The sequence below is a fragment of the Eumetopias jubatus genome, unplaced genomic scaffold (assembly GCF_037043125.1).
Source record: "Eumetopias jubatus isolate StellerSeaLion01/CBP00866 unplaced genomic scaffold, mEumJub1_p1.0 scaffold_1, whole genome shotgun sequence".
NCBI classification, from domain to species: domain Eukaryota; kingdom Metazoa; phylum Chordata; class Mammalia; order Carnivora; family Otariidae; genus Eumetopias; species Eumetopias jubatus.
The window spans coordinates 171,789,783-171,804,249 of record NW_028274807.1 but is presented as its reverse complement, the minus strand read 5'-3'; the positions used below and the strand labels follow the sequence as shown (position 1 = coordinate 171,804,249).

The following is a 14,467-nucleotide window of genomic DNA, read 5'->3' as shown; positions in this document are numbered from 1 at the left end:
AAAAGGAGCCATGAAGTATTGGGTTGTATTCATTCTTTCATCAAATGATTAGGAAACTCCTATGTGTTGGTGCTCTGGAGACAGCTGTAAAGCATACAGGTGAGGCACCTGCCCCCTTGGAACTTAACACTCTGCATAAGACATACAGTAAGCAGGTGAATGACAAATACAACAGAGACCCGTTGCTATGAAGAGAATAGGGCAGAGGAGAATAAGCAGTTGGCCAGATTGCTGCTTCAGGCAGGATGATCAGGGATGGCCTCACTGAGGAGGTGATGTTAGTGCAGATGAGGGGACCCTAGCCATGGAAAAGAGCCAGGAAAAGTGAGGAAGAGCAAGGCAATGGCCCTGAGTGTCTGATACAGTATTCTTTTGCCAGCCTTCTCTTGGGTCAGTTTCATAAGGATATAAATGGCTATTCTAGTAAAACATCCTTGGGGTGATTATTGAATCACTGTGTCTTTTCCTTACCAGGCTACCAGTTTCAAGGGGGGCAGGGTCCAGGCCTCTTTTTGCTCACAGTTGTATCTCCTATGATGGGCGTAGTGCCCAACACATGACAGGTGCACAGTAAATACTAGATGGATGGATAAACAGATAGATAGATGCACAGGCGCATGAATGAATAAGAAAATGGATGGAATGACGAGTGGATAGATGAAATGGTAAGAAACCTAAAAGAAGATACAAGGTGGTAAAGGGCAATGGAGGACACAGAAGACTTGAGCTTGGTTCAAAGAGTGTGGGAGTCTGGGAGGACTCAGTGACACACAGAATAAGGCCAAGCAGTAGGTAGGCGATGACTTGTACTGCCACTGGGAGCTGTTGGAGGGGAAAAGATAGAACCAGGGAGCACAAATAGGAAGGATAGCTCTTGTGCTGTATGTTGAAAACAACCAGAAGTAAGGAGGAACAGTGAGAAGGGGAGGAAAGAGCACAGTCAAGAAGTGCTTTGTCAGCCAGTGAGACTGACATTTGTCAATGCAGCATAGGGGCTAGTGTGGCTAGAAGAAGGGTCATAGCGATTGCAGTTGCCTTTTGGCAGATGGACACGTGGTGGCTTTCCCGGGGCTTGCTGAACCTGGCAGCAGGTGTTGGGGGTGGGGGAGGTGGGGCGGGGTGAGGGATTGAGGAGTTAAGGGGCCACAGTGGCTGGTAAGGTTTTACTTCCTTCTAGGATTGCAAGCCTAAGGCTACCTTTGGTAGGGAAATGCCATCTTTCCAAATGGGGGAGGATGTGGAATCGGCAGAAAGATCCAACTGGGAGAAGCAAATATATTGTTTGGAGCTTTGTTTTATTCCTCTGGAAATGACCGTATTGTATTTTTATGTAAATAATTCGCAACAGCGTGGTGTTTGCAAAAGGGGTGAAAAGAGAAGACTCATAAATGAAGTTGAGACACCATATTGTGTTTTCACATCAACATTGTATACTGTTGCTTGCAGTGGGCCCAAAAACAAATGTGTATCCAAGAGGCAAACTACCTGTTAACTTTGAGCTTCTTCATTTAACCACTCTTTACCTGTCCTTCAAGACCTGATTTGAAAATCACCTTTTCCACAGAGATTTTGGGATCACTCCGGCCCACTGTCATCCTTGCCAAGCTCTGAGCTTCTAGTATATAACTGTCTGTGTAGCTTCTGGAGTACTTTTTACTGACACATTTTTGTTTTACTTACGGACTTGTCATCCTAACTTGCTATGGAGCCCTTTAGGGGCAGGCAGCCCATCTTACTGATCTGGATATATTCACAGGGCTGTGCAAAGTGGAGAGGCTCATAGAAGTCCTTAAACACATGACAGGACCTGCAATAATCACCAAAACTACGTCATTTCCGTTGTTGATGGAGTTGTTTTGGGTGTGTGTAGGCCCTTGTTCTTAGTAGCCTGGAATCTCCCCACCACCCTTTAGCATGTGTCTCAAGCCTGTGTGTCTGCTCCCCTGGTGGGACAGGGGACATCCCCTGGTGGCTGCTTTAAAGTCTCTGTATAGAAAACCTCAGGCCATACAATCCAGAGAACGATAGTGCGTGGAACCCACTTTGGTCCAAACCTAGACTGTTTGTGAGGTTTTGCAACTGGCTCTGATCTCCGTGAGATTTTGGTGTCTTGAGTGGGATTAGATCCCTAGTCTGTCTCAGTGTTGAAAATCTGTGGGTTTTCCTCGGCAGCACTCCTTTTTCTGCCGGTTAACAGAAGATAAGAAGTCAGAAAAATTCTTCAAAGTCTTCTATGACCGAATGAAGGTGGCCCAGCAGGAAATCAAAGCAACAGTGACCGTGAACACCAGTGACTTGGGGAATAAAAAGAAAGATGATGAGATAGACAGGGATGCCCCGTCCCGGAAAAAAGGTAAGTGTTCCCCTGTGTACAGCCCTCCCACCAGCTGGACCTCCAGACTCCAAACTGTATTCCGACTGAGGCTTTCAGGAGAAGCAAACTGGTCTGGTTATAATGTAATTCTCCCCAAGTAACCAGAGCTGAACTGCCATGCTTTGGCAGTTCTTCTCCTGTAAAAAATTTACATACCTTCTTCTTGGTCAGGCTCAAGCTTTTATTGTCAGGAAATCCATTTGTAACATTTTCCTGTAATTTTCTGTTCAATGGTAAGGAAAGTTAAGGAAGACACACACTTTAGGGGCGCCTGAGTGGCTCAGTTGGTTAAGTGTCTGACTTTTAATTTCAGCTCAGGTCATGATGTCAGGGTTGTGGGATTGACCCCCGCATCAGGCTGCACACTCAGTGGGTAGTCTACTTGAGATTCTCTCTCTCCTCTCCCTCTCCCCAGTGCTCATGCCAGCGCTCTCTTTCTCTCTCCCTCTTTAAAATAAGTAAGTAAATCTTTAAAAAAAAAAAAAAAAAGACAAGCACTTTAAAACTGGGTGTCCATCACTTGTTACCTAATTCTCCCTTATTTATCTAAATTATCTGAAAGTGTCTAAAGTTGTTCATTTATGCTCTCACTTGAAGAGAGGTCATACTTGGAAGTACGTAGATGCACCAGTGTTCGAGTCAAATGGCTGTGAACAGGTTAATGAGCCACTCCGGGCCTCTTTTTTTGAGCTTAGAACAGGGTTTCTCAGCCACAGTACATATGGCATCTGGAGGATGAGTTGCTGGAGGAGCTGTCCTGTGCGCTGCGGGAGGTTTAACAGCATATGTGGTCTCTACCCCGTAGATGCCATCAGCCTGTCCCAGCAGCCTACTGGAAGTGTCCTCAGATTTTGCTAATTGTCCCCTGGGCAGGGGTGGGCACAAAATCAGCTCTAGTTTATAACCACTGATCTAGAATGGGAGTAAAGAGAAGAAGAAAGGCTAACATTTACTAAGTACTTTCTATGAATCAGGCACTGTTCAAAGTCCTTTACATCCTTTACTTCATTTGGAACTGAAATTAACCCTGTAAAATAGAATTGTTATCCCCATTTTACAGATGAGAAAATTGAGGAGTGGAGATTAACTTGTCCTTGTTAAGGCTATGCAGTGAGTGGGCAGTAGAGCCAGGATTTGAACCCAGGTGGTCTGGCTCCAGAGCACCAAACTCCTCACTCTGATGCCTAGTTACCTCCCAGGGTTACTCAGGGGATTCGATGAGGTAGTACACAGTGCCTGGGTACTTAGTGGAAAGCACTCAACCTGTTGTCACCACAGTAACAGTAATTACAGTTGTGGTCATTGTTATGTTGCCCTCTCAGAAGCTTCTCTAGGTAGAATTCACTGATGCTGTCCCCGCTTTGCAGATGAGGGCACTGAGGCCCAGAGTCATATAGGTTTGTGAGGTTGACAGAGCCGATACTAAGGCTTTTCCTCTGAAACAGTGCAAGCTTAGATGAAATGTCAGAGCCGTGAGCCAGTTGGCAGGGCGTGACTCAGTTTTAATCCTAAGGACTAAGAGAAGTGACTTCTTGGAGTGTTTGGCCAACCTTGAAAGATTTCTAGTGAATACCAGGACCTACATTTTTGAACATTATCTTTCCTGCAGTGAATCGTACTCCTGAGGACTCAGCAGCATTGAGTGTCTTCTGTTTGCATTCTAGCCAAAGAGCCCTCGACACAAATAACGGAAGAGGTCCGAGATCAGCTCCTCGAGGCCTCTGCTGCCACCAGGAAAGCCTTTAGCACCTTCAGGAGGGAGGCTGACCCCGACGACCACTACCAGTCCGGGGAAGGTGCCCAGGCCACGGCAGACAAGACCAAGGACGAGCTGGAGATGAGCGCGGTCATCACCATCATGCAGCCCATTCTCCGGTTCCTGCAGCTCTTGTGCGAAAACCACAACCGGGACCTGCAGGTGAGGGCTGGCCCCTGGGACTTGCAGCTCCTCAGACATCTCTGCTCCCCTTGCTGCCACCAGCTTCCCTGAGTCGAGGACCCAGGATGGTTCTGAAATCTGGGCAACTGACATGTTTGTCTGTCTTCCCCCCCATCTCCACACGGACGGGAATCAAGTCTCTTGCTCACCAATGCAGGTGCCTGCCGCATACATAGTGAAATGTGGGTTGTGCCTGTGTGTGTGTGTGCATGTGGTAGGCTGCCATAGATGCACAGGTAAAACTTGGATGGACGGATGAATGATTAAATATACTAGACTTACAAAATCTGATACATAGAAAGTTCCAATTAAATATTTGTTGGTTGAATGAATGAAAAGTGGCCTTCCAGGGTTTTACACAAATAGGTGCTCAAATATATGTACTGAACTGATTATTTCAGAAACCTTTTGTTTACTTTTTTATTGATGTCAGGATGATAACAATGGCCGAGGTTTGGCACTTAGAATATCGTGGATGCTAAGTGTTGCTGATACTATATTCATTTTATAGATGAGGGAACTGAGGTTCAGGGGACATAGTTAGGGAGTGGAGAACCGGGACTTGAACCCAGGCCATCTGATGGTAGAGCTCATGTGGTCAACCACCATGTTAAGACAGAGCTTATTTTCTCCCTTAAAAAATTTCCCCACCAGCAAAGCCTATATGGAAGGACTAAGGATGGATTCCAGAGATGTCTCTTTCCTTCTTTTTTTTTTTAAGATTTTATTTATTTATTTGACAGAGAGAGAGAGAGAGAGTGTGTGTGTGTGTACAAGTAGGGGGAGCAGGAGAAGCAGGCTCCCTGCTGAGCAGTGAGCCCGATGTGGGGCTCGATCCCAGGACCCTGAGATCATGACCTGACTGAAGGCAGCCACTTAACCGACTGAGCCACCCAGGCGCCCTCAGAGATGTTTCTTTCTACTGAATGGGCATAGCTCTGTGGAGCCAATCACTGCCCAGGAGCAGCATGCTAGAGCACCAAGACCTTGGCCATTGCCTGGTTTTGCTGCTGGCTTTTGGGAAAAACACCCCTCTCTGCCTAAAAGGGATTGAGGATTAACAAGAAAATTGTGTTTGAACAACTCCACTAAGATAGAATCTTGCCTCCTAAAATAAACAAGTTGGCAGTGGTAGTTCAGTTATTTGAATAATGATGGTATGAAAAGGAAACAGTGGTAAGGAAAAGGTGCACTCTTAAAATATTTGCCTTGCTGACTTTATCCATCAGGTGATTTGATGGCCTTTCACACGTCACCTGTGGCCAGAACCCTTGGGGCTGCCACCGTAAATCACTCCTACTTCAACCCTGCCACACAATCTATGCCTGGAAAAGTTGAGTAAGAAATTACAGTGTTAAACAGTAAGACAGAACAATGAAATGGAACTGGGTGAAGTCTGCAGTATTAACAACTTCCATACTGGTATTTATTTTTAATCAAATTGGTCTGAAGAGCCTGAGCTTTGAAAAGACAGGTATATCCAAGGTCATCCATCAGCCAAATCTGGCCCATATTTAAAAATGAAAGCATTTCCTGTAAGCCCCATTGGGCTCTTTTTCCACATTGCTGTTCATTCATTTCCTCCATTGACCTTCCCTGCTTGATCCCTCTCAACGTCTGCGTGTGGGATTCCGGCTGTTAGTTTTTCTTTTCTTGCCTATTGCTCAAATACTCTTACTTTGGACTTAGACCATGTCGGCCCCAGACCCACTGGCCTGGGACTGCCTAGCTCAGCCGGGTAGAACAAAGTATTCATGACTCAAAGATCCAGGGATGGGTTGTGGTCTCATTGGCTGGTGTTCTGTCTGCAGGCCAACTGTGCCCTCTCCACCTTCCATATGTACACCATTAGTCATGAGGGAGACTGGCCAAGGGAGTGTGAATGACACCATGGAAAGCCAGGCTGTCCCACCAGCAGGAAGGCAAAGCCAATTGTGGCATCTTTGTGGATGGGGAGACCTCCCTGCTGCTGGGGCTATTTTGAGACTTGAGCTCGGTGGTCAGGGCCCTGTACTGTCCCCCCAGGCTGCTGTCACTGATCTCCACTGACCTTGGGCTCCGAGGGGAAGTGGGTTGAGCCCATGCCTGTATGTCATCTGGGTGAATACCTGCTGTATGCCCGGCATTGGTGGTGACAGAGACCTCACCCCTTCCCTTACAGAGCTGAGAGTCTTGGGCAGGAGCCACTTGGGGAAACCCAAGATTGCTGTGCAGCATGATAAATGCTATAGTGGTGTCATCTTAGGGGTTTTGTGGGTTCACAGCAGGCAAACCAACCCACTGTGCTGGATCCAGGAAGACTTCTCAGAGGACCCAATAACTGCCAAGTTCTGAACTAACACAAGACTGCCTCAAATAGAATCCCTCCACGAATGTCGGAGGGGCAGTGCTGACATGCTTGCTCTCAAGCCTGGTCAGCTTTCATGGACCTGTTCTGACTCCTCCACGGTACCCCTTGATTTCTCTTCTTTAGCCCCATACCCAGAGTCCACTGTGGAAGGAGAGTAAGGCTTTCATTGCACGAATTTGCCAGTTCTTGTGTGGAAGTCTTCACAGTGTTAGTTTTGTACCTTAGCTCTTCACATAACTCTCCTTTGAACTAAGGCCCTAAGAACCCCATGGGCAGAATCACCTTTTAATGAGCCCTTCCAAAATTTGATTCTCCAACACATCGCTCTGTGGAAAACAGTATTGGGGGAAAGGGGAGTGTAGAGTATATTTTAATATATTTTTTTAAAAGTCTTACAGCTTAAAAAAAAAAGTCCTAGCTTAATCTTTGAAAGTACCATAAACATTTTCCAAGTCAGTGGCTTTACACTTTTTTGGTTTTGGCCACAGAATCCTTTGTTTAAGATCTTATGCAGAAATGTACTAAGTAAAGCAGATGAGAGCAAAGCTGTTCTATTCAGAGTAGAAACTACAGAGCACAAGAACTTTCCTTTCCTCCCGTAACTACCAGAGCCCTGAGAGGTGGTGCATTCCAGGGATCCCCCTGGGTCCTGCAGGGCCCAGGTGGAAAACCGATGATCTCAACCAGTGGTTCACAAGGATAAAGGTTAGAATCATGTTTAAAGGCTCCCACTATGTCGTACACACTGAGGTATTGATAAAATTGCTCTGATAAAATTATATTTGTAGAAATCTGGTTCTCAAAATGATGGCTTTGAGTGGGATTCACCTACTCTGAGTGCCACCCTGTTGGCAGTGTTCCAGAGCAGACGGTGGATCTCTGGGTCAAAGTTTGCTTGTGTACCAAAGGGAAAAGACTTTCTCACGAGGACAGAATTATTGCCCCCCCCCCCGCCCCGGTATAAAGAAGTACTAACAAGCTCCACGAGAGAAGGAATCCAGCCTTTTGAAGTTGCCCAGCATCTTAACTTTCCTGTTGGTAAATGTTCAATAGAGATAAGGCCACTGCTTTTGACTTTGCCAAACAGACAGCTGCTGCCTTAAGCAAGCTTTGTCCACAGTAGTAAGAAACTTACTGGGAAGAACTATTCTTGAGACGTTTTGCCTGTCTTTTCTGTCCTTCCCCTGAGGGGTTGGCTTTGCTTTTCAGCTCGGTTAAGGAATGCAGGTCTCTTACCACTGACATCTGTATGAGAACAGACTTGAAATCTTTTCATTTCTCAATCCACCCATCTTGACTTGGTCCCTGGCCCTCCAAGGAAAACCACAAAAAGAACAGGATTTCTCTAGCCTAAACAAGGCAGGGTGGTGTGTGTGCTAAGGGTGAAATCTATTCCCTGAACATAGAAATAGTCCCTGTGAGCCTCCTAGTGAGTGGCATCCCTCTATTTTTGTAGAGGACAGAGGAAATGGATCTGAGCTAGGGAGGGGGAGATTCGGGCTTGACACTGCAAAAACCATGAGCTGTGGGAGAGGCTTTCAAGAAAGGGCAGCCAATTATCCTTCATGAGGAGTTGAAACACAACAGGCTTGAGGACTTCACAAGTCCCCTTTCCTCCATCCATTCAATTTAATTCAGATTATTTTAGCCAGTGTTTATGAAGCACCTGGCATGTGCCAGTCACTGTGCTAGCTGCCAGGCACCCCGTGCTATCACCATGGTCCTGGACGGAGCTGACAGACATCTCTGTAAGCACATCATGAAGTGTAAGGAGGGCTGAGAGAGTTGTGTGCCATCCTCTGATCTCACTGGAGTCAGGAGGGCTTCCTGAGACAAGTGACTTGAGATTCCATTCTGAAGAAAGATGAGTTCATTGGGGTAGAGATGGGGAGAGAATGACAGGCAGAGGGAATAGTGTGCCTGAAGCCCCAGAGGAAGAGAATGAAGAGTGCTTGAAGAGTAGGAAGAAGTTCGTTCATTGCTTCCTGGCAGAGAGGGGGTCATGGTGGGAGCAGTGATGTCACTGAGCGGTGGTGGGGGAGCATGGTGGGAGCAGTGATGTCACTGAGCAGGGGGGGAGCATGGTGGGAGCAGTGATGTCTCTGAGCAGGGGGGGAGCATGGTGGAAGCAGTGATGTCTCTGAGCAGGGGGGGAGCATGCTGGGAGCAGTGATGTCACTGAGCAGGGCGGGAGCATGGTGGAAGCAGTGATGTCTCTGAGCGGGGTGGGGGAGCATGGTGGGAGCAGTGATGTCTCTGAGCAGGGGGGGAGCATGGTGGGAGCAGTGATGTCTCTGAGCAGGGGGGGGAGCATGTTGGGAGCAGTGATGTCTCTGAGCAGTGGGGGAGCATGGTGGGAGCAGTGATGTCTCTGAGCAGGGGGGGAGCATGCTGGGAGCAGTGATGTCTGAGCAGGGGGGGAGCATGCTGGGAGCAGTGATGTCTCTGAGCAGTGGGGGAGCATGGTGGGAGCAGTGATGTCTCTGAGCAGGGGGGGAGCATGTTGGGAGCAGTGATGTCTCTGAGCAGTGGGGGAGCATGGTGGGAGCAGTGATGTCTCTGAGCAGCGGGGGAGCATGCTGGGAGCAGTGATGTCTCTGAGCAGGGGGGGAGCATGCTGGGAGCAGTGATGTCTCTGAGCAGGGGGGGAGCATGGTGGGAGCAGTGATGTCTCTGAGCAGGGGGGGAGCATGGTGGGAGCAGTGATGTCTGAGCAGGGGGGGAACATGGTGGGAGCAGTGATGTCTCTGAGCAGGGGGGGAGCATGGTGGGAGCAGTGATGTCTCTGAGCAGGGGGGGAGCATGGTGGGAGCAGTGATGTCTCTGAGTGGCGGCAGGGAGCATGGTGGGAGCAGTGATGTCTGAGCGGCTGGGGGGAGGTATGTTGGGAGCAGTGATGTCACTGAGCGGGTAGGGGCATGGTGGGAGCTGTGGCACATGAGTTTGAGAGGCAAATGGCCTGGAGAGCCATGCTATGAATTTCAGCCTTGGACATCCAGGCCCTCTCCTATCCTCTTCCTGAAGACTTCTCCCTCCCTCTCTACATGATGAGGGGCTCAGCTTGGCCCTCAAATAGTTAGCGTCTTCCCTAAGGAACGGAATCAAGGAATGGCTATGAAAACCTACCATGGCTTCGCATGGCCTTTAGAAAAACAATCATCTTATGAAAGCCCACATGGTCCCAAATCATCCGTCCTTCCTCCACCACCCTCCCTGACCCAAGTGATTGTTCAATTTTTAGACTAGTTAGAAGGACTTGAGCATGAACAACTAAAGTTAAGTTAGGAGAGTAGAGGGAAATGGTTAGTTGATGAGTCCAACATTAAACTTTGTTACCAGCTTTTAATCTGTACATTTATAAATAATTATACAAGGAATACGTGAATAGATTCTTTCTATAAAAGTTCAAATGAAGATAAGTTAGTTAAAAAGAATTATTCCTCTCCCCCTCCCTACCTCTCTACCCAGAGAGGACTATTGTTGGTTTGGACAACAAACTAACTGGTTGGCTGGTATCTTTCCAGTCATTCTTCTGTGTATTTGGATGAGACTAGTGTATACATACTAATCCGTTATTTGCCTTTTTGGTTTTTTTAACTTTTAACAGTATACCCTAAAGATCTTTCCATATTGGCACATATGGACCTACCTTAGTGTTTCTAAATTGTAATATTAAATGATGTTGGTATACTATATTTACTCCCCAGTTGATGGACATTTAGGTTGTTTCCAGTTCTTCATTGTTACAAACAGTGCTATAATGAACATCCAATATATACTTTGTGAATAGAAGTCAGTATCTTATAGAAGTGGAATTACCATGTCAAAGGTTACATTTATTTTATATTTTGCTTATATCTTTTTATAGTACAGTCTTCTATGATAAATATGTAACTTTTACAACTGCTTTAAAAATTTTTCGCAGTTAATTTTTGCTTCTTTTTAAGAAGAGATTTTAAGAAGAGTCTCTGAAAAAAATCTCTTCATCAAAATAGACTCTGCTTTGTGAGGTGGTTGAATGTGGTTTGCTTGATTTTGTTGAGGAAGTACCTACTCTTCTGTCTCGTTAACATTATAGGTTTAGCTGGAGAACATAAATTTAAGCACATGCACACAAGCACACAAACGTTTACTCATTCTTGCCCCTTCCTTTAATAATTAATGGAAATGGCCAAAAAAAACACCCAGGTTTCTGCCATGGCAGTGAGCTTAAGTCAGCCTGTAAACACCGTATTTTGTTATGAACCATCCCTAGTACTAGGCTCCAGGCATTCAGCATCCAGACCACACCATTATCTTTTAAACATAAACATTGCCCTTTGAAATGTCAAATGCTTCTGAACCCAATACCTGGTGGGAAGGGCATGGGCTGGAGTGGGAGAAAGAGAAAGGGGAACTCAAAAAGCCTTTAGGCGTCTGTCAAAGAGGAGCCCTCCTCCACAGCCTCACATAGAAAAGCACCTTGGAGAACAAGCTACAGTGTTTGGTGGCCATTGCCATAGACCAAGTCCACAGTTGACCATCATGGGGGCTGACTCTTCTCTCCAGTGCTCCGTCTCTCTGCATAATTGCTAATCAATTCAGAGAATCAACCAGTTAGACCCCAGCAAAATGGCAGTATGAATGACCTTTTCCCTCTTCTCTCTGACTTTGCTCCCCCATTCTGGGCACTGCCCAATTGTAGAACTTCCTTCGTTGCCAAAATAACAAGACCAACTACAATTTGGTGTGTGAGACGCTGCAGTTCCTGGACTGTATTTGTGGAAGCACTACTGGAGGTCTTGGTCTTCTCGGGCTCTATATAAATGAAAAGAATGTAGCCCTCATCAACCAAACCCTGGAAAGTCTGACTGAATACTGTCAAGGACCATGCCATGAGAATCAGGTACTTCCATTTTTATTTGGGGGTAGGGAAAAAAATGTTCATTATTTGGGAAATGCTGTTGACAGGAACTAGTTCAGAAGTCACAAAACATGTGCCTGTTGGCCTTGGAAGTCACTAGAACTAGAGATCTTTTTTCCAGCAGTCAAGAAGGAGCTATGACACTTCATCATGCTTTAGGACTTGACCTAATCATAGGCACTGGCAGGCTTGTCCTTGGTTTCCATGCGTGGCGTGACATGTCTTGGCTTGATTTGATTTAAATGTCCAAATTTGACTAACTTGATTAGGGGTAGATAATAAAGTTGGAGTTCAATGAAGACCAGAAGACTGGGCTCGATTTTAAATGCTGGGAAAGACTCAACCAGTGGCTACTTAACGGGGAAAAGTTTAAAGCTAGCTAGAGAGAGAAACCTTGCTACCCACAAGACAGCTTGAACAACATGAGGAAATGTTCAGTTGAGATTTTAACACCACAGACATTCAGAGAAAAGAAAGGCCCATTAGTCTTGATGTTGGCCTCTCAAGAAGTAGATTTTTAGAGGGTAACCCAACCATTTCTTAAGTAGAATGTTCATTGCTTATCCGTGGCATATTGCAGACTTTGTGAGTTTTTGCATTGATACTAGGATGATTATGATTTTAAACTCGAATTTTGGCTCTATTCTGGCTGAAGGGGGTAGACTACCACTGAAATTGCCAGTTCTAAACTCGCTTGACGGGGAAGGTATGATATGCTGTGTTACTTGGGGAGCAAGGCCACGACCTTCACTCAGGGGAGAAGAATGGCTGACAAAAGGGACAATTCATTGTGTATCAAACACCTGGTCATAGTTGGCTATAAATATGAGGTTAGCATGTGTTGGATCCACTTTCCTCCCTTGGTTCACTGATAAGACAGATGGTGTAGTCAAAGTTGAAGTGAAAAGGAACAAAAAAATTAAAACAGGCTTGGGGGAAAAGGCTTTATCTAACATCTAAGTGAATTTCCTTATAACCTCAAGTTTGCTTTTCTGCCAAACAGAGATCTGTTAAAAGGCACATACTGGAATGGATTCTGCTGCAAGTGGGGACCTTACCTGGGGGAAGATGATTAATTTTGGTATTGTGTGAATTAAACAGGAAACTTGCTTTCCAGGCTTAAGCCTTAAGCAAAAGTATGCAGTACGAAAACCAAGTGATGTAGAGAGAATGGAACACACCTTTGAAGGGGAAAACAGGTCTCAGAACTCAGAATCAGTCACACACCGTATTTTCCCTTAAGAACAAAAGCCAACTTTACTGCACTGTTTGGATTAGACACGACCAATTTATCAGTTACAGTGCATGGGGACTTTCCTGCTGTTTACTGTTAATTCTGAAACTAGCGATTTTCATCTGTCTTTTATTTTTTACCACTTTCTCACGGAAAATTTGCAGCTCGCCCCTAGAGACATTACTGGGAGTGGCAAGCATTGTGTTGAAATAGCAGTTCAGCCTCTTGGCTTTTGACATCAGATTTATGACCAGCATATGTGTAAATGTCTGTGTGCGTGTGTGTGTGTGTGTGTGTTTCCTCAGAACTGCATAGCCACCCATGAATCCAATGGCATTGACATCATCACAGCCCTGATCCTTAATGACATCAATCCTTTGGGAAAGAAGAGGATGGACCTTGTATTAGAACTGAAGGCAAGTAGGAATTGAAAGCAAAAGACAGTAGCATGTGAAAATAGTCACTTTTGTGTTTTGCTTCTGCACGTGATACGGTCAATGTTATGAAACTAAATACGGCAGCTCGTTTAGACTAAATGAATGATCTATGTTGTAAGTTCTGACTAAAATGCAAAACTTCAGTCTTCCCCTCCAAATAAGGGTCTTAGGACAGGATGCCACTTCTGATGTTGATTTCTTAAGCATATCCCCCCAAAAGAAAACCCTCATTTGTATTTAGGAGTTCCAAAGATTCTTTAAGAGTCCAAAGACCTCTTGGGTGTCCAAAGTATTTCAGACTGTGTTAGCCTCACTGAGCACATTTCCTTTTTAACTGTTCCCATGTCGGGGCATGTTGAGATCCGTCCTCTCTCTCACACCCATACACAGCAGTGAACACTTTGTCATTGTCACAGAATTGCCTAGAACCGCAGGGTTTGGCTGAAAAGCTAATCTATGTTTATTGCATAAACAGTGTCATGGGAAAAAAAGGTCATTAGAGAAGGTGTTAACACAGAAGCCCACAGGAATTGCACAATTATTTTTATTTTTCCTTTAGTATTTAGAATGGAGAGTCCAAATTGATAGTTGATTTGGGGGTATGATTTAAATGGATTTTTTTGGTGGGTGTGCTATTTTTAATTCCTTTGACTAGCTGTGTTGTAGAATTGACTTGAACATTAATTCAAGCTCATGTGCCTGGCTCCCATTTATCAGAATGTATATGATGAGAGCCTGAAATGAACAGAATTTTATGTGCTACTCATCAGCCTTCCAGTGACTTTTTCAACTAATCCAGTAATCTGTGGATTATGGTAGAAATTTGTGTGCTCTGAAAGGCCACTATTTGATGGCACAGAATCCTGATCGAATTGTTGTGACCCATACTTGGGAAGGAAAAAAATACTTCCCCCCTCTTATGAAAAATAGCAAGAACTTTCCAGTCCTATACACAAAGAAGCATACAGGTTATCCTAGGCCCAGGACCTAAAATGAGGTCAAGCCAAGAAGTACAGGGTGTGGGCACATGAAAACTTTGAATGAAATGGGAAATTAGGGTTTGGCATGCATACGGTGCTCCTTTGGGTCACCTTTGTTAACTGGTGTCAGCTGTACTCTCATTATAATATTAGGGGTTATGAGAGCTGATAGTAATATTTTAAGAAAGAGAGGAATTACCTTAATTGCCTATCTTCTCTGCCCTGTAAGCTTGAATAACAGGTTTAAAGC

General features: G+C 45.3%; 1 protein-coding gene across 1 annotated transcript in view; it reads left to right on the top strand.

Annotated features, from left to right (window-relative positions):
• ITPR1 (inositol 1,4,5-trisphosphate receptor type 1) overlaps window positions 1-14,467 on the top strand; it is a 320,000-nt gene that overhangs the window by 243,278 nt on the left and 62,255 nt on the right. Inside the window, exons 42-45 of the mRNA XM_088027511.1 lie at window positions 2,173-2,353; window positions 4,039-4,292; window positions 11,348-11,548; window positions 13,106-13,216. Of these exons, the coding sequence (XP_087883637.1) occupies window positions 2,173-2,353; window positions 4,039-4,292; window positions 11,348-11,548; window positions 13,106-13,216 (747 nt within the window). The remainder of the gene's footprint in view (window positions 1-2,172; window positions 2,354-4,038; window positions 4,293-11,347; window positions 11,549-13,105; window positions 13,217-14,467) is intronic.